This window comes from Dromiciops gliroides, chromosome 2 (genome assembly GCF_019393635.1).
Source record: "Dromiciops gliroides isolate mDroGli1 chromosome 2, mDroGli1.pri, whole genome shotgun sequence".
NCBI lineage: Eukaryota > Metazoa > Chordata > Mammalia > Microbiotheria > Microbiotheriidae > Dromiciops > Dromiciops gliroides.
The window spans coordinates 155192619-155216433 of NC_057862.1; the positions used below are offsets into that span (position 1 = coordinate 155192619).

The window sequence follows — 23815 nt, forward strand, 5'->3', positions numbered from 1 at the left end:
TCCTAACTTCAAGTAATAACCATCCTTCTCACCCTCCATAGCTCTGAACCACACCCCCCTCCCAAAGTATCACAGGAATTAGTGTCTGGAACCCAAACTCAGAGATCTCTTTTATGACAAAGGTCATTTCTTGGAGCAGACAATGTGTATAGAAAATATACACACCGTGAAGGCAACTGGAGACACCTCCCCAAACCACCCCACAAAAAACACCATTCTGGTTTCAAGCACTAATTGGCACACAAGGAAGTCAAGTAAAACACAAACCAACCTTTAAATATTAGACTTTTAAAAATATAAAAACAGCTCATTACAATTACTTCTCATTTTTTCTCCCTTTTTTTTTTTTTAAGAGTTGAGTCCCTTCCATTCTCTTCCCTCCCTCATGGCAAACACCATAGTTGAGAGGCAATGGCTAAACATTTGGGATACAGAGAGACGCAGAAAGAAAAGCTCCCCCTTACCCCAAGAGAGAAAGGTCCATAACACCCACCTCTTCATCCTTTTTATTATATATAGAATGTTTTTGCCCTAGAAAGAACTTTTAAGACAGGTAGTTTTCATCATATCCCACCCCCTCGTTCCTTTTGACCAGATTGAATCAAAAATTTAAAAATAATCCATAAAAATGTAGTATAAAAATTCTCTTCCATATGCTACATCACTGGGTGAGCCCGTCCTCTACACAAGGACTCACAATGGCCATTAGCTTCATCTTCATTTAAAAAAAAAAAGAAAAAGAAATTTTAAAATGAATCAAAATAAAAATGAAAAACAACCAAAACTCCTTTTGGTACAAAAAGTGGCAATAGTAGGCCCGAGTCAGGCTGTTTCCAATTTCAATCTGTTGGAGCCAGTAACAATTGACTGAATGCCAGGAGCCTAGGTTGACCAAAAGTAAAGTGACCCTTCCATATGTACTCCCAGGCCAACAAACTCCCCCTCCCCCTTTTTGAGAAGTGGAAGAGAAAGAACAGTGGATGGGAGAGGGTAAGAAGATGCCGTTAAAAAGACCATCCATTCTAATTCTTGATTTTTATTCAAATACAAAAAAAAAAAAAAATAAAGGAAAAAACCCACACATTAGTTGCTATTTTCTCTGGTAGCTCCCTGAGCTGAGTTTGCTATGCTTCCTTTGAGATTATTCCTTTTATAGGCTGTGTCCAAAGATGAAAAGGGGCTGGAGCAGGAGTTTGCTGGGACTTTCTAGTATCTCCAAAACATCCAAAAAGAAAGGAAAAAAGAAAAAGAAAAGAAAAAGAACAAGTCCATAGAAAATCGGATTGTTTCTGCTGATGCTCTATTGGTAGCTGGCATCCCGACCCACATCCTGTCAGCCCATACAGTGTTCAAACATTTGACTCACACACTGAACAATTCACATGTACAACAGGAGGAACAATGCTGACCAGTGGATGCCTTTTGTTCAATCTGGTAAACCAGCTGTGGGTCCAAAAAGGCTATTTTTTTCCTCCCCAACTGGTCCGGTTTCCCACCCCCAAACCCCATCTCCCACGACCCCTCCCCTCCTCCCTCCCAGATAAGAACTTCTTTAAAAAAAAAAAAAAAAAGCCACCACCATCAGTGGATTACAATTACAGCAGACAAAATACACAGCTAGTGTACCCAGTAGGAAGGAGTCTCTTCCTTTTCCCTCTTGTCCAGTCTTATTTATTTGTCCATTATTTACATTTTTCACAAGTCTTGTGCACTGCACAATTGGGGGAGGGGGAGGAAAGCATCCCCTCCAAAAAAAAAAAAAAAGGCCATCCACTATAGTGCCACTGAAGCGTAGACAAATGAGAACTGAATAAAAAGAAAGTGAAAGAAGGCATAATTTGTGAGGGTTTCCTTGGGTGCCAGAGCCGAAAACATCCAAAGAAATCCATTTGCATCATCTGCCAGGGTTTTTAAGAGGGGAGGAGGGGGGAAAAAAAATCTATCCAAGTTGCTGAAACGTATCAATCCATGCACATTAGTCCCAGACCGTGACGTGGCACATCCCCTCTCGGCTTGCCAGAAAAAAAGGTTCTGAATGCATGACTGCCTACGCTTCATTCTCCCGACATCCTTCAGTGAGCCCTTGCCCATTGTATTGTCAGAGCTGGGGTCTGTTTTTCCCAGAGTTTGACAGCCCTGTTAGAATCCTTGTTTAGTAGATGACCTCATAAACTGTGGCCTTCTTGTCACCAGAGCCTGTTACAATGTATTTGTCCTCTAGCTGAAATGTCACAATCAAGACAGATGAGGATTCTTTAGACTGGAGAGAGGAGAAGGAGAACAAGGATTAGCAGGGAGGAGATGAAGAATAAAAGGGTGGTGGGGGTGGGGGGGAAATCAGATTACACATTATTTTCTCTCTTGTCTCAGTTTCAATGTGATTATGAATTAAGACAAAAACCTCTCTGGAGGCCCCATTCTCTATCATTTGAAGGAACTCAGTAATGTCAGTAAATTTTTAAAAATCCACCCAGAAATAGCTGTAATGATCTGAGGGCCAGATTCATCAGCTAATGCTTCTTACAACACACCTTCTAACTCTTTTCATGCAGAAATGGGCTAGCTCATTAATCAGGAACAATATGATCTTTAAAATTAAGGCAAGAACAAAATTAGAGAGGGTTGCTAGCTTTCATAACAAGTAGCTTCATAAAAAAAGGTAAAAGATGTAAAAAAAACTGCTTCCATCTTAACCAAACTTGTCTAAAACAATTTTGCTTTGATTTTGAAGGGTCCAAGGCATACCCAAGGTCTTAGGTTATGTTGTTCGTGCCCATGACAGATGCTTAACTACTTGAACCTTGCCTAGTATTGTTCCAGAGCAAGGAGGTCTGGAGAGATTTTTAGGGATCCGTGAAATTGGTCGGGGGGGGGGGGGGGGGAGGAGAAGAAATATATATATACATATATATATATATATATATACACACACACACACACATCTCAAACTGAAATTTATTATTTCCTTCAATTATGAATATTTAAAAATGCCAAAAGAGGCACGTAAAAATATAAAAAAGGAAGAGCCCCTGACCAAGAAAATTTCAGGGACAACTCCAGATAAATGGAGCAGAGTTATAGGGCACACTGGCCTGCCTCTTTGCTCTCAAAAATCTTAAGGTGGCCTTTGGCCAAGAGCAATACGGTTTTGGCTATTCATAGGGAAGTCCAATCTCATCATTTTTAGGGGCTAAGAGCCTCCTAAGTCAATAAAAACCCAAAAGGGACACTGCTTTAGGATCTATCAGGGATGGAATGCTGGGGGAGGAGGAAAGGTGTATTCAGGGGTCCTCTCTCCAGATATCTACATGCACAAGTCAATTGCAATGGCACTATGTATCTTGAACCTGGATCCCTTTTTTGCCCCTGCTTTCATCACACTGACAGGTAGGATAAGGAAGTAGGAGGATCACCATACCTGGAATATGCTAGCACCATACGGCGTTCTCCAGGCATTGAGAAGATTGTCTTTCCCCGTGCTTACAAACCATTTGCCTAAGTGACAAAAAGTGAGAGATGAGTCAGTTTGTAGTCTATCGTCTTTAGAGGCAAACCCATATACCTTGCTCCTCCCCAGTGCCTGTTCCAGAGGGAACACATACCCAGTGAGTAGGAAACTTCCCATGCAAAGTGTATGTAAATAAGAAAATGAGACACCAAGCTATAGTTTTCTCTTCAACAAGAGAAGGTATGGGTAGCTAGGTGGCACAGTGGATAAAGCCCCAGCCCTGGATTCAGGAGGACTCTTCAAATGCAGCCTCAGACACTTGACACTAGTTGTGTGACCTTGGGTGAGTCATTTTAGCATCACTGCCCCAAAACAAAACAAAACAAAACAAACAAAAAGACACAAGAGAGGGTAGACTAGGGTGGCTGGGGAAATGAGACTGTCAAGACTTATAAGTAATTTTTGGCAAATAGATTCATAAATTTGTTTTTTGTTTTTAAATATCAACAAGGTCAACTGGACCAAAGTCACTGTTGAAACTGGGAAGGTATGAGTTACCCTCCTCCTCCCACAGTTAGCTGGGACTGTTGCAAGCAAGGAATTCCATGAGTATCCTGTCCTATAACATCCAAACTTATTTCCTATTCCTAGGAGAGAAAAGGTAGTGTTGTAAAAAGATCAATGAGCTTGAGAGTGAGGAAAACTGCGAGCTACTTTTTCTACTGACAGTTCTGCTGCTGAGCTCTTTGCAACCACCCCTTACCCCAAGGGATACCCCCTTTTTAGGCCTCAGTTTTCTTATCTGCTAAATGACAACTCTAAACCTTTCTGACTGTAAAATGCTAGGATTTCAATATTGTTGCTGTTGTCAGCCTTGGGATGCCATCCATCCTCTTTGAGAACAATGGATAAGCAACAACAGGGATTCCTCTATGAAGATTACTTAAAGTTGTCTTTTAAAAAAACTTTTATGAACTTAAACATAAACATTCTGATATTTCAAGAACGAAAAGGATTATGCAAGAAATCTTCAACTTCTTTTGTAGTATACAAAAAGTATAAATTAAATACAAGGTAGTAATAAGTTACCATTTGTGTCTCCTTCTGAATATTTTGTTTCCTTTTCTACTATCGTGTTTATTTTTTGTGTTTTTTTCCTTTTAAGTTTGTGTTTCCCTGAGTTTTCCAAGGATGTGTTATGATTACACATACTCATGTGTGTATGTAAACAAACACATGTATGCACACTTTAAAAAGAGGAGGCAGCCTCGGTCTTCATGCTCTTGACTTTAAGATTAGAGTGTCAGAGAAAGAAGGAACTTCAGTGGCCACTGTCCCAACCCTTTTCATTTCAAGACAAAGAAACTGAAGTGCCCAAGTCACCCAGATATAATGTCTCAAGAGCTGGACTTGAACTAGGGCTTTCTAACTCTAATGCTAGTCGTGCTTTCTCCGCTGACCACAATGATTTGGTCACACAGACCAAATCTAGCCAACAGCTGCGGTCTAGGTCTTCCTCTTAGCCAGGCCGAAGAGCTAACTCTGGGTGGAGAAGTCTTTTCCCTGCTAGAGTTGGTATGGTGGGTCAGAGGAAAGAACTGACAGCCAAAGAACCTCAGGAGCATTTTGGGGGGGATGGGTGGAGAAGGGATGACTAAAGTGATACCCCCTCCCCCCATCTCTTACCACAGTAGGCAAATTTCAAGGAGAGCACACAGCTCTCATGCAGGTGCAGCTGGTATTTATCTGGTTTGGTATGATGCAACACTTCCACATTGCTGCTTTCCATGCCTACAGCCAGCCACTCCCCAGTGGGGCAGTAACCTAAGGAGAAGATCTTTAAAAGGAAAAAAAAGGCATCAACACTGAATATGAACAAGTCTGTTGGCCCCCAACTAGGTCATAAGGAGTCCCCTTTCACCTCAAGTCCTTCGATCTTATTTCCAAACACCACTTTACATCTGGAATCCCTGTTACTCCCTCCCCCTACCCCAAAACAGCCACCATTTGCCAAATAGACATTTTTCTTACATTTTGCACAAGGCTGGCTAAAAAGCATCCCCCCGCCCCTTCCTTAGGTTTTGTAGATGAGATGAGATGTTTGGATTAAGGCCCTCCTTCCAAGATAATCCCTATTATGAGGATTGGTTGAGATTATGCTTTGAAAGGTTTCGAGCCACATCATATTCAAGGGGGGAACCAAAAGCAAGCTAATGCTTAGTCTGATTTTCCTAAATTTGGAGCATAAGGAGAATAATTCCCAGTGCCAGGGCAGACAGGCAAAAGTGGAAGAATGGGGGCAGGAAGAAAGGGGTTAAGAGCCTTTGGTGGCTCACTGAAGCCAATGCTACAAAACTCAGACCTAGACCTTAGCTTGTTAGAATCAGAAACAAGATTTTAGCCTAATTTCCAAAGAGCTTACCACTGTAACATGCATAGAGAAAAAAGATCATAAGCTACTGGCCCCTGCCCCTTAAGGAACAGGGGATAAGTTTTAGATATGGTTTTAAATACAGGGGGAACACTACAATATTGGAGCCAAATTACAAGCATTTTCAAAGGGCAAAGAAGAGCTGATATTTGATTGGCACAAGTAGGATGCAGTGTATTTCCATGACCTATATTCAAGAAGGGATCAAAGGGAAAGCTATCATCAAGGAAATGTGTGATTGAAAGGTGGAATGGTGAGGGGGAGATATTAACATAAAGATAGATCAAGGTCAGGTGTTCCACTGGTACAAAACAGTTTGATGTATACATGTTTTCTATATACACATTTACAATTTCCTAGTAATGGTGATGTCACAGGCATGAAAGGTATGTACATGTGAATATGTATGTGTGTATGTGTGTCAATGAGACTGTGATCAGCAGCTCTATCTACCTTTCCCAGGTACCACTAGACCAAATGACTTGTTTATCTCTTAACTATCATTTATACCCAACAACAAGCCTACCACCTTTTCCAACAGAGGAAATAGCCACCTCTTTTGAGATCAGAGATCACAATCTATTCAACTTGTCATTAGTACTAGACTCAACTTGCATGTAAAACTCAACTTGCATGTAACATCACCAGTCTGGAAAAAAATGGACCCAGTATGTATGATCAACACACAAGTCCATAGGTAAGAGACAACTTGAAGGGTCGCACAGACAGAAGTCTTTGCCTACTAAAAGCGAAAACCCTGTGAGCTGCCTGAGGGGTTTGGATACTTACCTGGGAAGTGAAATCATGTTGCTGTAGCTGTCTGCCTTCCCTCAAGTCCCAGGATCGGACTGTGTTATCTAAGCCGCCTGTCCACAACTTGGTGCCATCGTGAGAAATATCTATACAACTGGCACCATCTGTGTGGCCCTGAAATTGCCTGAAGTAAAGAAAGAGAAAGGGAGAGAAGTGAGGAAGAGGAAAGAAATCAACCTTGGGTGGGGGGAAGGGAGAATCACAGAAGGTTAGACCTTGAAGGAGGGATAGGGATGATCATTGAGTTCAACCTCCTCATTTCACAGATAAAGAATTTGAGGCCCAGAATGGGGAAGGGAATGGTCCAAGACAAAGTGATCCAGATAAGACTGGGAAGTCACCAAACTCAGGTTTCCTAAGTCTAGTACTTTATTCTACTTTACCAGCTGACCAAGTTAGCTCTGGTGCCTCTAGGACACAATGCCCACCCGAGGCAGGTCATCTGCAGGTTATCAGTTGCACACAAAAGGCCAGCCCCGAAGGTACTTCGTTTTACTTCTGATTAGCTCTAACTTTTGGTACGCTTTTCCTTACATTTGAATACTATCAGGATCACAGATTTAGAACTTGAAGGGATCCAAGAGGCATGCAGTCCAAACCCCTTCACTTTACAGAAGAGGAAATGGAAGCCCAGAAAGTTTAAATGAGTTCACACATGATAAGTAAACATGTTTTCCTTCAAGAAGAATCTCTCTATATGGAAATTCTAAGTAGCCTCCAAAAACAAAAACAAACAAACCAAAAAAACCATGGATCCCATGTAATGCCATTTGACCCAGGGCTTCCCACAGAGTAAACACTTGATAAGGAGGAGGGATAGGAGGAACTGAATAACGTACAGGTTGGATGGCCAGAGGAAGGAAAAGCTGGCTCCAGGACACAGTGCCTGGAGGATAAAATGGAAGCCCTTCCATTTCCTGAACCTCTCAATGCAGTGTTTGAGGCTCTCTCTGTCTTGGTATAGTGTCAGCTTATCATTCCTACCTTATTGCCTACTATTGTCCTATACCGGGGGTTATTACATTTGGAGCCTTTGAGCTTTTTTTAAATTGATAACTGTATTTCAAAGTAACTCAATTCCTTCATGATCCTATCCATTAATTTAGGCATTTTAAATAATATTGTGAGGAAGGGTCCAAAGGCTTCAGCAGGACAAAAAAAAAAAAGGTTAAGAACGTGCTGCTTCAGCCAGCTCTATCTACTCTATGTACCCAGAACACATTGCATAGGAATTATGGCCTCTGTACCGAGTATGGCAAAGTGACGTCACACACTATCCCTCCCACCCAGAATGCCCTTCCCCACCCCCCCACCTTGCTCGGCCAGAACCTCAGGCCCTTGCTTAAAAAATCTCACCTTCTCCAGAAGCCTTCTCTGATCACCCCAAACTTCCTTTCAGTTGCAAACAGCATTTTACAATAAAAATCTGTATTCATTTTTTGTGTGTGCATTTGGTTTACCTAAGACAGTTAAGTTCCTTCACATTTTTAGAGTCCCTGCTATAATTCTGTACAAATTAGGTCCTGCTACCCCTCACAAAAGAAAAAAAACATCAGACATTATATAAATCACCAGATATGGTACCCTAAAACCAAGAACCCAGGTGGTGAATAGGTTTTGGTTTTTGTGTGTGTTTCTGCGGTGGCAAATGGGGGGAGGGGGGTTATGTGACTTGCCCAGGGACACACACAGCTAGTAAGCTGTCATGTGTCTTGAGGGCAAGATTGAACGACCCGGCTACTCCTGAATCCAGGGCTGGTGCTTTTTAGCCACTGCGCCACCTAGCCGCCCCTGGTTTTGTTTTTTTAATGAGGAAAAGGATGGGGGTGGTAGGGCCCATTTCTCTGTGCTACCACAATCTAGTTCCTGTCCTTACCTGACCAGAGTTTGGTTGTGAAGGTCCCAAACAGCAATATTCCCATCACTGCAACAGGAAAAACAAACTTTGGCATCAGGGCTGATGGCCAAAGCATAGCAGGCTGGGGCAGAGGATGTCAGCTCAGCTTTGATTCTAGGTGTTGGTGATGCCAGGTCCCAGATGGTCAGGGTGCTGGCTTCACCACCCACAATGAGCGTGCGTCCATCCGGAAGGAGCTTACAGGAGCGGATGTAGTTATCTCGGTTCTGGAGAAAGGAGGGTAGAATGTCAGCAGTCTGGGTTCCCCTACTCCAGGCTCAAAATATTTTAAAAGGGAAGAGAATTCCTATCACCTCCACAAGATGCTTTCTATGTTCTCCCACCCTACCCTCCACCACCAGGACCTTTAGTCCTGAGAGGACCAAAGACAGGCAGCTTTTTTCCAAAATCAAAATAGAAACTCCTTCGACCAAGATTTCTTCCCTTTCCTTCCTCCTTCCTTCACTCCCTCCCTTCTTTCTTTTCTTCCCTCCCTCCCTCTCCCTTCCTTGTTAATTAACCACCTGCCTATACTAGAGATTTAAAAAAAAAAAAAAAAGGAAAGAAAACAGAAACAGTCTCTGACCTCAAGGAGCTTACTGAGGAGACATGATAAATTTCTGAAGGATGAGGAGGGTTTGGATAGGAAAAGGACATTCCTAGCTAGAAAGAGCCATGAATCAAAGTACAGAGAAAGGAATGAGCATGATAAGCAGGCTGGGCTGACAGAGCAGAGGGGAATGGAGATGGAAAGGGGTTGTGTGTTCCCAGCCAAAAGAAGAGAAGAGAGAAACATAAGCCCCAGTTACACTAGGCTTATACACAAGAGTCCCTTACCAAGCAATCAAGCTGGGAAATGGGGCTTTTGCTCCCTGGTTGGCTGATGTCCCAAATTTTCACACATCCTTTGCCTCCAGTGTAGACATGGCGGGTGGGGTTGCTGATGGTCACAGCACATACCACTTCCCCATGGCTTAGCGTGTTGATCTGTCGTGCATGCCGAGGAATCCCAGGCCCAGCCAGGGCATCGTGGGGAAAGGGGACTGGCTGCATCTGGCCATCAGCACTCACATGAAAGGAATAGGCCCTGAAAGAAGAGGGCACCAGGGAGACAGGGGTCAGATCGAGATCAGAAATTGACATAAAGCACTGGCCCTGGATTTAGGAGGACATGAGTTCAAATCCAGCCTCACACTTGACACTTACTAGCTGTGTGACCCTGGGCAAGTCACTTAACCCTCATTGCCCTGCCCCCTCCAAAATCGGCATGACCTTATTCTCCCCTTCTGCATCTAAAAGTCAACAATGGAAAGCAGCAGGTTTTGGAGGTATGGTCACAGGGTGGTAGTAGAGGAAGGGTGATAATTTCTCTTCTAGGTGGTTATGTATAGACACATAGACAAAACATAATATGCTGATTTGTTTCAGATAAAGTAAAAATTAAAAGTAAATAAAATGATTTTAACCACTCATTCTCAATTAGCTCAGTATAAGTTATTTATTCACTTTGGGAATTATCTATTGCAGAATTTTTATGTTCCCCCTCCCCCTTGTGCATGTATTCCCCATGTTTACCCATACTTTAAAGGCCAACTCATCCAGATAAGCTTTTCATTCCTCCCCCCTACTTGTCCCTACTCGTGTGGGAGTTCGTAATGACCTTTCCCCCCAACCTTTTAGGTTTTATATAGCATTGCTCTGTACTATTTCTGTCCCTTCATCACATCATATTAAATATTACAGTCATTGGTGCCTTTATCTTTTTTCCATTACAGCTTTTCAAACAAAATAAAACACCAAAGCTCGGAGATGCTTCTCTGTGGACAGATCAGAGATTTTCAAACCCCTGGGCATCTGGAGTGAGCTGACCTCTGAGCACTTTTGGAGTCTGGGTTTATTCTAGACATTTTTTCTGGAGCTAGAGACAAATTAACCCTATGGCCCTTTGATGTTCAGAGGAAGTGCTGCTCAAGAAATGGGGTTAATAGGATCCTAAATAAAGACCCCGCACCTCCGCCAGCTGGTTTTCTAGGAACAAAAAGTAAAGGCCAATACCTAGATTCAGACCCTGCTCCTTTTTCTACCCACAGGTGGGATTTGGAATGGAGGAAGTCAGCAGTGTGGGGGGGGTGGGAGTGGGATCTTTTAAAATTGGATGACGGCATGGAGGAACAGCAGGGTTAGGCAAAGAGTGAGGTGATCCAAGTCCCAGTCTCAGCTAGGTGACATGTGTACATGTGTGCGTGTATATGTGCATGTGTGCACATATATGCACATACAAATGTGTATGTGTATGTAAATACATGTGTGTGTTTGGGCATATCACTCACTTCTCCTTTCAGGTGTTTGGTTTCCTCAATTTTAAAATTATCAGATGACTTCTGAGTTCATTCCCCAAATCGTTTTTTTTGTTTGTTTGTTTTTTGTTTTTTGTTTTTTTTTAGTGAGGCAATTGGGGTTAAGTGACTTGCCCAGGGTCACACAGCTAGTAAGTGTTAAGTGTCTGAGGCCGGATTTGAACTCAGGTACTCCTGACTCCAGGGCTGGTGCTCTATCCACTGTGCCACCTAGCTGCCCCCCAGATCGTTTTTTAAAAAAAGTTCTCCAGTTTGTAATGGGGTGGCCCAGTTTTTCATAATACTGGCTCATGGTGCCCTGATCAGAGTTCGAATTCCACCCTATGCCCAATGGGATTTAGTAAGAGTCAGAAACTTACGGTTTTCCTCCAGGAATGGAAGCAAGGCTTGAGGGCAGTCCAGTGGCCCTCATTGGGGGGTGGGGGTCAAAACCGACCTGTGAAACAAACATAAGGCATTAGCCTTCAGTGAAAATTACAAAAACAAAAAAGCACTTTTTTGTACATTATTTAAACATTTCAAGTTCCTTTCCACATTTGTTACCTGATTGGGCCTTGCTTTGTAATCACCCTTGGAGCTGGATGGGACATATATTAATGCCCCTGTTTGGTAAACGAAGAAACTGAAGCCCAGAAAGTGGGTGACTTACCCAAGGTCACACAGCAAATTAGCAGTAGAACTAAAACCACAACCCAAGACTATGAACCAAATGCCTTTTCTAGTTAATACCAACTTGCCTTCCTAACTTAAGTGAAAAACACCTAGGGAACAAAAAATGGTACCACGTATAAGGGATGTTAACAGAAGAGCTATTAGAGAACCAAGTTCACAGAGCTCTTCCCCATACCTTGTTCTCCCTTCCTTCATCATGGCATAGCCTGGTGAACATCACTGAGTGCACACTCACTCCAGGTAAAATGTAATTGGGAGACAAGAGAGCCAATGTTCTCTAGATAAATTCCCCTTCCTTTCACTCAATCGATAAGTATTTATTACTTTCAAAACTGCCCTCCTCATCTGGGCTGGCCTTCTGCCAGGCACTAAGGATACAAAGAATGAAACAATCCTTAGTTTCCAGGAACCTACCCAAATCTAACCCATCCCTCGAGGCCAGGCTCAGGTCTGACTCTTGCAGGAAGCCTGCCTTGACTAGAGTCTACATGGAACTGTCCTTTCTCCAAATTCCTACAGTACTTTAGTTCTAATACATACTCCAATACTAACATCATCACCACCACCAAGTTGTTCTTCGTATGAATAAATAATATGATGTCTGGTCTCCCCCAAAGTTTAAGACGTGCCTTCTTTCAGTAGGATAAGGGCACGGCACACAATAATTAATAAATACTTGATGACTGTCTCCTGTTTAAATGAGAAATGTTAAGACCCATCCCCCCAAGCTCATTTGTCTAATGGGAAACAACATTAATATGATATAAACATAAATGATGGTTATAATCGTGTTAGACTTACAGTTTACAAAGTACTTATAAATTCATTATCACATTTCAATAACCTTGGGGTGTGCTGCTATGCACAACTTACAGGAAAAGAAATTGAATAGTGTCTTGTCCAAGGTACTATTTATTATCTCATGCACCCTAGATGAGATCAGGTATATTTTAAGGACTGGAGATATCATACTTAAATATTCTCTATAAGGCATAGCCCATTACATGCACATAGATCAATACCTCCAATACAATTTCCAATAGCTCCTAACCCTTCCTTTAGAAAACACCTCTTCTGTAATCTAGGGTTGTCAGTTTACTTAAGTCATATAAACCTTGGAATTGCAGGGAACATTAAGACGTCATTTTATCTATACTTGCCAATCTACAAAATTCCACAAGTTCTCCACATGCTCCCTACAGTTCTAATCCCTAAACACCAGAAGGACTGAGAACAGCCCAAGGTTGAGTAGTGATCTACCCAATCAATGCTAGCCCAACAACACCCCACCCCCATTGAAAGGAGCCAAAAGTTCTACGTACAGCTCCAAAGCTCACCATTGGTGATCGACCATAGGCAGCAGCGGCCGCAGCACTCATTTGAGGTGGGATTTGGTGTAGGCCCGCATAGGCCCCTGGGCTGGTGAGCGACCCATTCATCTCATGATGGCTCATCATGGCAAATGGAGCTGCATAGGAGCCAATAGAGATGGGAGTCCGCAGAGTGGATGCTGAACAGAAACAGGAGAGTATTCACATTAGAGGGCTTCTTCACATCTCCCACCTTCTTCTAACCATTTTGATAAAATCCTCCCCAAGAAGCAGAAAAAGGACCCTGGAGTCAGGAACATTTGGATTCAAGTGGCAAGGATGTAAACAGCAGAGCATTTAGCAAACCCAGGTCACAGACCCCTTTCCCATCCTCTTTCACTCCCTCCAATAGGGCATAACTTGGTGGATTATCACTAGGTAACACACTCGCTCCAGGCAAAATGCCATAAGTGTAAGATCCTAGAATACTATTTTGGGCGGGAAGGAACCTTAAAAGTCCAATCCTCTCATTTTACTGATGAAGAAACTGAGGCCCAGGAAAGTTAAATTGTCCAGTGTCGGCATCAAATAGTGGCAGAGTCAGGATTAGAACCCAGTTGCAGAAAAAGGTACAGGGCCTGCACTGATGGCTTCCTCACTTGGGAGTACCCTAAACCAATGAAATCAAAAGTCCAGAGTTCCTTTCCCTGGTTAGACTTAATGGTCTCTGAGGTCCTTTTGAGTCTATAAACCTATGATCTCTCTTTGAAAGTCAAGGCCTCCAGGAAATTTTCTCTGGTAAAATCCACTTGACTTTAAACTATGAATGACTTTGGAGATCAGCTGGTTTATTTTATAATTAAGGATATTAACGTATAGAAAGGTGAGACCTACAACCACATAGGGAATTAACTGCCTATTGGAGCCACAATCTAGCTTTTCCAATTCCCAGTCTTGTGCTTTTCCTACCCACAACCCCTTGATTTACAATCCTTTGTACTTGTTGGCATATTCCTAAACTACTCATTGTGAAATATTTCAATGTGTCTGTCCTGGATCTCCAACTAGAGTTCAGGCTGCTCAAAGGAACAGAAGCTATGACTACCTTCTCTGAATTTTGTCCAGAGATACTTTATATATGAGTCACTGTAAAACAAATCAAATGTTAGCTGACCCATGCCTTGAAAAATCCTCACCCTTATCTCTGTCAGGACCACAAGGACAGGGGAGAACACCCAAGAAAGAAGACTCTTATCATCAGTGACTACCCCCCCACACACACATACACACATCTCAAACCCCAAGGACCCACATCTCTACCTAGGGGATCCATGCCAGATGGTTTGCCTGGCATCGATCGGAGCCCCGGAGTCGTGCTTGTTCCAGGAGTTGGGGCATCATTCCTTGGAGTTGGTGTGTTTGACTTGAGACCAGGGGTGGAGGATTTATCATTCTGGAATCAAAGGGAAGAGAAAAAGGAAAACATGAAGATCCCCCACTCCTTTGACAGCAACCTACAAGAGCCAGCCTTTTCGGACAGTGCATTACGTTCACCCTCCCTTTCCGCCCAACACAAAATAAACCCAAGAGTCACTGAAGCTCTTTTGGGTTACTTGAAAAATCTACATCTACATCCCTCCTCCCGCTGCCAATCATCAGCAAATAAGGAGCAGCAAACACCACCTACGTGACCAAGGTCTTTTGTCTTAGAAGAAGGAGTGCTACTGGAGGAGGCGACCGAGGCAGGGCTATTAGGAGCATCCTTTTTCAGTCCTCGGGTTTTATCTATCCCATTTTCAGGAGGGGAGTGGGCTGGACTGACCCGGGGTGTGGCTGGATCCTAAAAACACAAGAAATGCATTTATAGCAACTGCTATGGTCAAATGTTCAAATTTATAGTTGCTGGATGGGAGAGAAAAATAAGTAATTGATTTGGACTTGGTCAAGTCCAGACCCTGCAAACAGACCAGGTTCAGGGATCTCTATGTTCCTAAAGACATTTTGGAGGTATAACAGAGATTTTAGAATACTAATTAGAGCTGAAAGGCAGCTAAGAGTCTAACCCCATCAGTTTACAGATGAGAAAGATAGAGAAGTGAAATTATTTGTCCAGGGTCATAGGATTAACTAGCATCAGATTTGGGATTAGAATCCAGATCTCACAACTCCAGTGGCCAGTGCTCTTGCCGTGATCTCTAACCTGCTGGGACTGGTTTTATGGAAGAACGTCCACACCTTCCTATAAACTATGGGCAGGAGCCTGGGTTAGATGGACCAGCAAATTAGTCAAGTATGTTTTCCCTTTAGTACATATTTTAGTATGATTTTGGTTATCTATTTCAGAAGAGGTGGCAAAGCTACCCATCCCAGAACCTTCAAAAAACCCCACTTTTAATATATCTAAGAATCACATTCTTCCTTAGAATGCGAACAAGAAGCTTGATGGGGATACAACTCTGCTGATCCAGATATTTAATAGGGGGCCATGAGATTTAAGGCCCCTTTTACCTCTATTCATATATGGTCATCTGTCTCTGCTATGGCCTTGCATCAGCTAAGGATTCTCAGAATGGATTTCTAATCTTAGTCCTTTGTAAAACAAAACAAAACAAAAACTTCGTTTTTCTTTTAAACATCCTATTTACAACACAGTCCCTCACTCACCTCATTGGACACATCTACCACAAGGTCATCACTCTTGTCACCATCGCTATCCTGCAATGTAAGAGGAGGTCAGGTAAGAATTGAGAATACCCTCCATGCTTACCTCTGAAACAGCTGCCCTTTCCTTCAAAACACAGCCCATTTCCAAAGGACAACTTACCTGAGTAACTATCCATCAATTTGATCACTCCTACTCTGCAGCCTCTCTTTTAAATTCAGTTTGCTGTACACCAATCTGTAATAGTATTATGTCTTTCCCTGCCTTAGTAACAGTTAACATGTCCTGCAGCCTCCCCTAACATAGAACACAAATAACCCCAGGGATTGTATATAGTAACTACTCAAAAACGTTATTGATGAATGACACTTTTACTCATCTCTTCCTTATAACAAGGGGTTATTAGACACAAAAAAGATAAGCCAAAATATAAGGCACCAAGTACTACATCCAAAGTAAGAAGACCAGACAATCAGTGCCACTGGAGCTTAGAAAGGAAAGAGATAAAAGAAAGCAGTCTGTGAGCAGGGTGGTGAGAAGGGTGGGGCTTGAATGGAGTCCTGAAGGATGGGAACAGAACACCTGAGTAAATGAGCAATGTTGAAAATGAGGGCCAGAGATCTGGGAGTTCCCTCTTTGCAGGAAGGAAAAGGAGGCTATCACTCACTATCTGAATAGAGGCTTCAAGACCACTAAAATAAAGGACAGCTTTTAGATAGTTTCCCTCACCCACTCACTTCCTCTGCTAGAATATATTAGAGTCTCACCATGTTACTGTATATGTTAGTCTAGGAACAAGGTCCTTCAGTACTTTTTGTCCCATAAAAAGGACCCATCTCATACCCACAGGATGTGTTGTATTGTCTTGAGCGTCAGTGAGGTTCTATTATAAATGACACCTATTGGCACTGGTCTTGGATTGTGTGGCTGGCACCTCTACACTTTGAGATACAGGTTAAAACTATCAAGGTTAGGGGGCAGCTAGGTGGCACAGGAGATAAAGCACCAGCTCTGGATTCAGGAGGACCTGAATTCAAATCCAGCCTCAGACATTTGACACTTACTAGCTATGTGACCGTGGGCAAGTCACTTAACCCTCATTGCCCTGCCCCACCCCCCAAATCTTAAAAAAAAACCAAAAGTGGAAGAGAGCACTTCCATACATGCAGAAGAATATATATAAAAAAAAAATCTACACAAAACCAGGAATGTCCATTTCATCCTATTTGTTTTGTGTTTTTTTAAAAAAATATGTATTAAATTCTACACATTACTTTCAAAACTGCCCTCCTCATCTGGGCTGCCTCCTGAACTTCCTGATGTTTCTCTTCTTTGAATTATTTTGAAAAGAATGGTATAATGGCTGGGTTTTTTTTTTATACCATCACTGTTGTCACCCCTTCTTTACCCCACGCCATTTTGCATAATTAAAAATTAAGAGGAAAAATTAATGTGTGTGTGGGGGGGGAGACCCTTACAGACAAGATGGCAACATGGAGTTTGAGGGCAGGTGTATGGAAATGGAGGTGATGCTGGTCAATAGTCAACTGTAGTCTCATCTACACTGATGGGCAGTTGGAGAAAGGGGTTTTGTGTAGGATAAGATTCATGAAAACTTTAGCATATGAACTTTTTATCCTTAGTGGAGAGAGTCAGTTGTATCTTCTGCCTGCTGCTCTTTTCTAGGAGGTCCTGTGGATCCCACTTAGTTGCCCAATCCTCAAAGTAGCAGAGCCTAAGGGCTACACTGCCCTTGGGAGAGGGCCCTAGGCCTTCTCTCCTCTTAGTCTTCCCACTCCCCAGAAGATGACAGTCCCACCCAATCAGACCTACATATCGACTCATGCTGTCTTTTTCTTCTGCTTTTCTCTTCTTGGAGTCGATGCCATAGTCAGTGGAACTTCGATGCTTCTCGCTAGCCCTCAAGCTTTCAGAAGGAGACACGGAGTTATTCTGAAACAAAGAGATTGATCCTGCCATTAGAAAACTTTTTGTGCCTACTAGGCAAGTCCATTTACAGAATGCACTGGTGCACATTCCCACGGATTCACAAACACACGTATACTTTTTATCTTCCCATAGAAAAGTCAGAATTAGAAGTCTCATCTTACAAATACTCTCCCCAGACTAGCCTGCTAGCATTTTAATCTAAATATCTGGTGGGAACACTGCTAACTTTGTCCAAGCTATCCATATAGAAATACTAGTGAGAACACACACAACACGCTCTTATTCCTAAAGAAATCCAAGTTGGCAGACAATCATTCATGTTTTAAAGATGGAAAACTGGGGTCCCAAAAGGTCAAGTGATCTGCCCAAAGCCACAGAGCAACAGAAAGAGACAGGAAACAGAGCACTGGTCCCCAAAACACCTCATGCTTTCACCACTGAAGGAATCCAGGCTTGTAAGACCAGCACTTGGAATTGTGGGGTCAGAGGATAGAGAAGATGTAATGGCTAAAATGAATGTACTGCTCCTGAAAAATCTATTCTTTTGCTACAAAACAAAGAGGTGCAGTGTGGGAAAGTCTTTAAGAGAAAACACATGGGGGACATGTTTTCAGGGAAGATCTAACTAAATCAGTACATCATCAATGGCCAGGAAGACCTCTCCATGGTGATTAGAAGAACTCTGGGAGCTGAGCAGTGGGAAATCGATGGGAAGTGACATTAGCCAATGGATTATTTTGCCTGTACAATAATGTTATACACAATGTCATTCTGGGGGTAATTTTGGTGTTTATATTTCATGCCCCTCCTAGATCCAGACCCCATGACATTTCTTATGACCCTGAGGATAAGTCAAATCTTTCTTGAGATTGAGTAGGTATAACAACAACCCCAATAAATAGCAGATCACATTTCTATATAGAGTGGACAGAAATGGTTACTTGAGGGCAATTCCCATTCACCCCCAAAATTTAGTAGCAGTGCCCCAGGCCTGTGTTTTCATTTGTATGGGGGAAACTCCCTGCACAGATGTAAATCAGCGACTCGTCTGTAATTTATCTTTTTAGAGAGTTGCCTGGGAACAATGAGAGGTTGAGTGACTTTGTCCACAGTCATAAAGGGAGTATATATCAAAGGTAGGACTTAAGTCTTCCTGACTCCAAAGCTTCCCCCGACTTTACCTTCTGCTAAGGACCCACATCCTGGCTCATATATACAGAGAGAGGGGACAGTGAGAAAGGGAGGGGTGTGTGTGTGTGTGTGTGTGTGTGTGTGTGTGTGTGTGTGTGTGTGTGTTGGGGGCAGCCCAAACGATGCTGTGGTAACAGGAGCAGCAGCACAACGAATTCATTTCCTAAGCCCGCTTCTGTGCAAAGCCCATCCCTGCCAAGTTTCTGCCTGGAGCAAATTAAAATGGCAGAGTTATAAAGCCTTGAACAGAGAGTGGAGGTTATAATGGAAAGTGCAACTCAACCTTAACTACAGCAGTGCGAACGGGCAATGCTCGAACACAGATGCAATTCAATTAGTTCCTACAAGCGCCGGCAGAAATTACCATCATTTCAGCTCTTCTAACAGTGGCTGCCACCCCATGCTAAGTAGAAATGTTTTTAAGCTCCTCTGCTTCCCTTTTCAGATGGGGAAGAAAGGGAGAACGAAAGCAGCTCATGTTTCTCCTCAGTACCCAATAAGTAGCTTTGGATAACACGGAGTCCTTTCTTCTCAAGCAGTCAGGCTGAAAAACCTTGCAACTACCAGAGAGTCATGTCAGGCATTTAGAGGCATCGATCCAGTCCGCCTTTTGTCGGCAGGCGGCCAAAATACTAAGTATTTTTTATTGCTTAGACTAGGCAAGGAAATATGAATGAATCTATCTGTGATTATCCTCCATATTAACCCCCATCGGGAAAACTTCCAGGGGCCAACCCCTCCACACACCCTCTTTCACCACCACCACCAGCCTCCCCCTCAGCTGAAATATTTTCTTTTCCCTTTTCCCTTCCTCCCTGGATGACCTGCCCTTTCTTGATGACCTGGCTGCCAAGGGACAGATTAATGCCCTTCCCAGCCCCACCCCAATGCACATCAACCCCCTCTCTTCCCCTTTCCCTTCCCTTCTCTCCCCTTCCTCCCCACCCCCCACCCCCCCCCAGCTCATATGGCATTTTGATTCATCTTCATCTGATGCTCCAAAGGCTCATTTGTGGCCTCTCTATTCTGAATGCCTGAAGTGCATGGATGACAGGAGTTCCATGCAAAGGGAAGAATTTTAGTAGGGTAGAGTTTTTTTGTTTTTTGGTTTTTTTTCCCCTTGGGGGTTTTCTTTTTTAACAGAAAGCTTTCATCTAACTGGGCATGAGGCCCAAAGAAAAAATAAATAAGTAAAATAAAAATAATAACAGCAAAATAAACAAAAAAGGAAAAGGAGGGGGCTATGGGAGGGTAGGTTTGGGGAATGCCAAGAAGTTGGATTTCATTAAATCTCTAATACATGCAAAGCACTGTCATGCACATTTCATTTGTGAGACAGCATTGGTGCACAACAAAGGGTGGTACCCTTGGAGTCCATGAACCTGGGTTCTAATCCCAGTTCTGCCTATGTGACCACACAAGTCACCTCACTCTTCAGGCCTCAGTTTTCTCATGTGTAAAATGAAGAGCTTGGACTAGATCACCTCCAAAGTCCCACCAATGGCATAATCTATGATCCTGTGCTCTTCACAAATACCCTGGGAGATAGATAGCAGCCAGGGTCATATGTTCTTATTCCCCTTTTATAGATGGAAGAACTTGAGGCCCAGATGGGTAAAATTACTCCCTTCAATGTCACACAAAATACTGACAGAGCTAGGACAACTGATTCTTTGGCTGCCAGTGATTTTCCCCATGTACTACACTACTTCCTCCTTAGGGAGGGGGTATGGGGGTGGGGAGTGTTACAGTTGATAGAGGGTTGATAAATCCAAACATTGTTCCCTAGCCAGGTTACTGAAATGTATTCTTTAAAATGTAACCAAATGAAAAAAAAAATGTAACCAAATGAAAAGACAACATGAACACAGAATGCCTAGTACAAAGATGAAGAGTTCTTTTTTTTTTTAAAAGGATGGGGGTGGTGGGGAACCTGCCCAAAGGCAACAATTGCCAGCAACCAATGCTATTTAGATGGTTAGTTAACTGCTTGACCTTCCAAGTCCTACTTAACACAAAGTAATAACCAAAGCCATCCCAACAGATCAGATGGCCCAAGATAAAAAGAACAGTGATCAGAAATTAAATAGCTTTGCTAATCACTGGAGGGTTTTTTTTCCTTATCCACAGACTCTAGTGCATTCACTCTGGAGGTTTATTCACTTGAAATGGAATCTCAGGGCCTCGGTGTAATCAAAAAGATTTAAAAGGAACCTTAGAGCGAGTAGGCCTGGCACCCACTAAAAGGCATCCTGGAAAGACAATGGGGGTTTGCTAAGGTTCCTTTCAACCAAACTGAAGCAGAATTATAGGAGGGGCGGTGGTGGTCATGCGCCCTTTCTCAACAATCAAACGAAGGCTGTTTTCTCCCTTCAAGAAACAGCGGGTAAGAATCCAGAAGATGGCCTTTGAAGCTTGCAGAGCAAGAAAATAGCACTTGCGCACGCGTGCGCGCACACACACACACAAACACACACACCCATAACATAGTCAGAGGCAGGTCACTTACCGCGCTAGATTCTCTCTCTTTCCAAAATGAAGCCCAAGTCAGAGGCAGGGTTGTGAATCCAAGATAAAAGGAAGACAGGAAAAAAAAAAAAAGAAAACAAGTTCAGACTGAGCCTAACATAATGCGAGCTGGCCTTTCGCTTTGCTGTTTTGTCTCCTTATTAATAGGTGGCAGTCCCAGTTCACTGAGTTCCTTGGGGGTTGACATAGTAATGGCCTTTCTGATTGTCTGTTTAAAAATTAATCTTTCTGGGCTCGAGTGCTTGCACTGGCCCTGACCAACTCTTGACTCTCAGATACACCAAGAGGAGACAGAGAACTGAACAATTGCCTTTTACTCTTTAAGAATTAAGTTCTAAACTTGGGCAAGTTACTTGACCTCCTTTAGTCTAATTTTCCTCATTTGAAAAATGAGAGGAGGGGGGTGTACTAGATGACCTCTAGGGTCCTTTCCAGCTCTAAAAGTAGGAATTCTCTGACCTCTGACCTGAGCCTGAGAGCCCAAGTTACTCAAAAGACATCTACCAGGTTAACAAAGGAACTGTAAGCAGACAGAAGGGGTGCTGGGATGGAAAAAGGTTTTTCACATGCTTCCCACCTGGCCAGAGAAAGCCTAGGAGCCATTGCTCCCAGGGAGCCAGGCAAAACACCAAAAAAACAGGGAAGCCTGCAGCCAGAGCTAATCCAGACATGCAATATAGGCTGGAGCCTTCCTGCTGTTTGAGACCAAAGACTGAGTCAGTGGCCAAAGGGTTAAATTGAGGGCTGAAACAAAGATTGCCATTTTCAAAGCAAATTCTGGGGCAGAATTTGCATTCCCTTCATCATAGTCCCTAGGTGATATAAAACAGGAATCAACAGCCTTTTCAAAGGAATATTCTATGGGGCTACCTTAATCTTTGGAGTTTTTTTTTGGGGGGGGGAGGGTATTGAGGGAGGGCACTGATTACAGACATTTCCTGATTCAAATGAGTGGGTACTGAGAGGAAATGTAGTTCTATCTGCAAGCTCATTTCTAAAGAGAGTACACAGGTCATCCACCCAGCAAGGTAGAAATAAATGGGTGTCTGTTTCCAGGGGTAGCAACATCATGCATTGACTCAAATATTTATCAAACACCTACAACGTGCATGATTCTGCTTGGAAGAAACTATGGGAGATGCAAAGATGAACTAAGATACGGTCCCTCTTACCCTGGAGGAATTTATAATCTACTAGGCAGCACAGAAAGCACACAGACCAAAGAACTATAAGTTCTAGGGTGGAAGTGTGCAAATAAAATACCAGAGGGGTTCAGAGGTTAGAGAGATCACATCTCATTAGAATGGAATATCTAGGAAAGCTTCAGAGGAGGTGGCATTAGATATGGCCCTTGAAGGATGGATGATTCTAACAGATATGGGGAAGCTAGGGAAAAAAGCCAGAGGACTCCACTCCAGGAAACATGAATAAATCTGTATATAAATGACCAACTCCTTAAAGAGAGAAAGAGTAGGCAAGACAGGTGATGTTTTACCTAGTACCAAGTATATTCAAAAGAAACCAGGATCCAAGAGTCACTGTCGTTTAGATGGGGAATAGAAGATAGAACTCCTTAAAATGTCATTTAAAGAAAAGCAGAAGCAGAAGAATCTTTTGGGGCCATGCCTAAGACTTGTGAAAAACATGGCAGCCAAGACCCCTAAGAGTGTCAAGACTATTCCAATTCTGAGCCCACTGAGAAAGGGTGAGGGAAAAGGAAGAGCTAGTTTTAATAGGGTAACAGGTTCAGCTCATTAGGTTCCTTGGGAATAACACAATAATGGCTTTTGTATAAGGTTTGTCTGTTTAAAAATTAACCTTTCTGAAATCAATTGCTTCAATTGGCTCTTGCCAACCAGGAGGTTAAAGTAGAGACCACCAGGATCTGTTGGGAAGGAGAAGAGAATGGGAACCAGGCACCTTAAGGGAATTACTTGTGCTTTTATTCATGGTAGGGTTGGGAGTGTGGGAAGAATGGGACTTTTAAAAAAGCATCTCTCCCTCCTAGATCTACCTGAAAGGGCGGGAGACAAACTCCTAATTGAACTCTATAAGCCTGTCTGGTTCACTGAGAAGCCAAGGGCTTGGTCCCTACTCCACAAAAGATTGTGAAACCCTGTGGTTCCAGTGCTAACTCTTTAATCCACATGATTCCAAAACCCAGGAAGGGGAAAAAAAAAAAAAAGGGGGGGGGGGGGGAGAAGAGAGGCTCAACTGGTCACGCCTCCAAATTCCTTGCTGGTCTCAGCCAGAATGGAAAGAAGCACACTTCAGTGCAAGCTGAAGAGGATGGGTGTGTGCATCATTGGGGTGAAAGGTACAAAGGAAGAGAACAGAGGATGTGGTTATGGGAATAGTTGAAGGAAACAAATAGGGATGGCTGGGCAGAGAGCCCAGCTATGAATAGACCTAAGGATCAATCACATCTCCAAATCTCCAAAGAGAGAGACTTAGAGAGCCACTCTCCAGGAAGCAAGATGTCTCCTATCTCATTTGTCTTGGGTCTGCCCTACTCTCCCCACTTCAAAGTTCATTAATTAATCAATCAATCATTC

General features: G+C 42.9%; 1 protein-coding gene across 9 annotated transcripts in view; it reads right to left on the minus strand.

Annotated features, from left to right (window-relative positions):
• Nucleotides 1-255: 255 nt before the first annotated feature.
• Nucleotides 256-23815, minus strand: part of TLE3 (TLE family member 3, transcriptional corepressor) — a 66239-nt gene continuing 42679 nt past the window's right edge. For 4 of the 9 annotated variants that reach the window (XM_043985145.1, XM_043985144.1, XM_043985142.1 and 1 more), the window contains exons 8-20: nt 21241-21257; nt 17424-17543; nt 15593-15643; nt 14616-14768; nt 14249-14381; nt 12941-13128; nt 11306-11382; nt 9427-9676; nt 8569-8816; nt 6669-6816; nt 5135-5285; nt 3419-3495; nt 256-2260 (exon numbers count right to left, since the gene is read on the minus strand). In XM_043985145.1, the coding sequence (XP_043841080.1) occupies nt 2153-2260; nt 3419-3495; nt 5135-5285; nt 6669-6816; nt 8569-8816; nt 9427-9676; nt 11306-11382; nt 12941-13128; nt 14249-14381; nt 14616-14768; nt 15593-15643; nt 17424-17543; nt 21241-21257 (1721 nt within the window). In that variant the 3' untranslated portion in view covers nt 256-2152. The remainder of the gene's footprint in view (nt 2261-3418; nt 3496-5134; nt 5286-6668; nt 6817-8568; nt 8817-9426; nt 9677-11305; nt 11383-12940; nt 13129-14248; nt 14382-14615; nt 14769-15592; nt 15644-17423; nt 17544-21240; nt 21258-23815) is intronic. The other 5 variants (XM_043985149.1, XM_043985146.1, XM_043985143.1 and 2 more) reach the window with 3 other exon arrangements.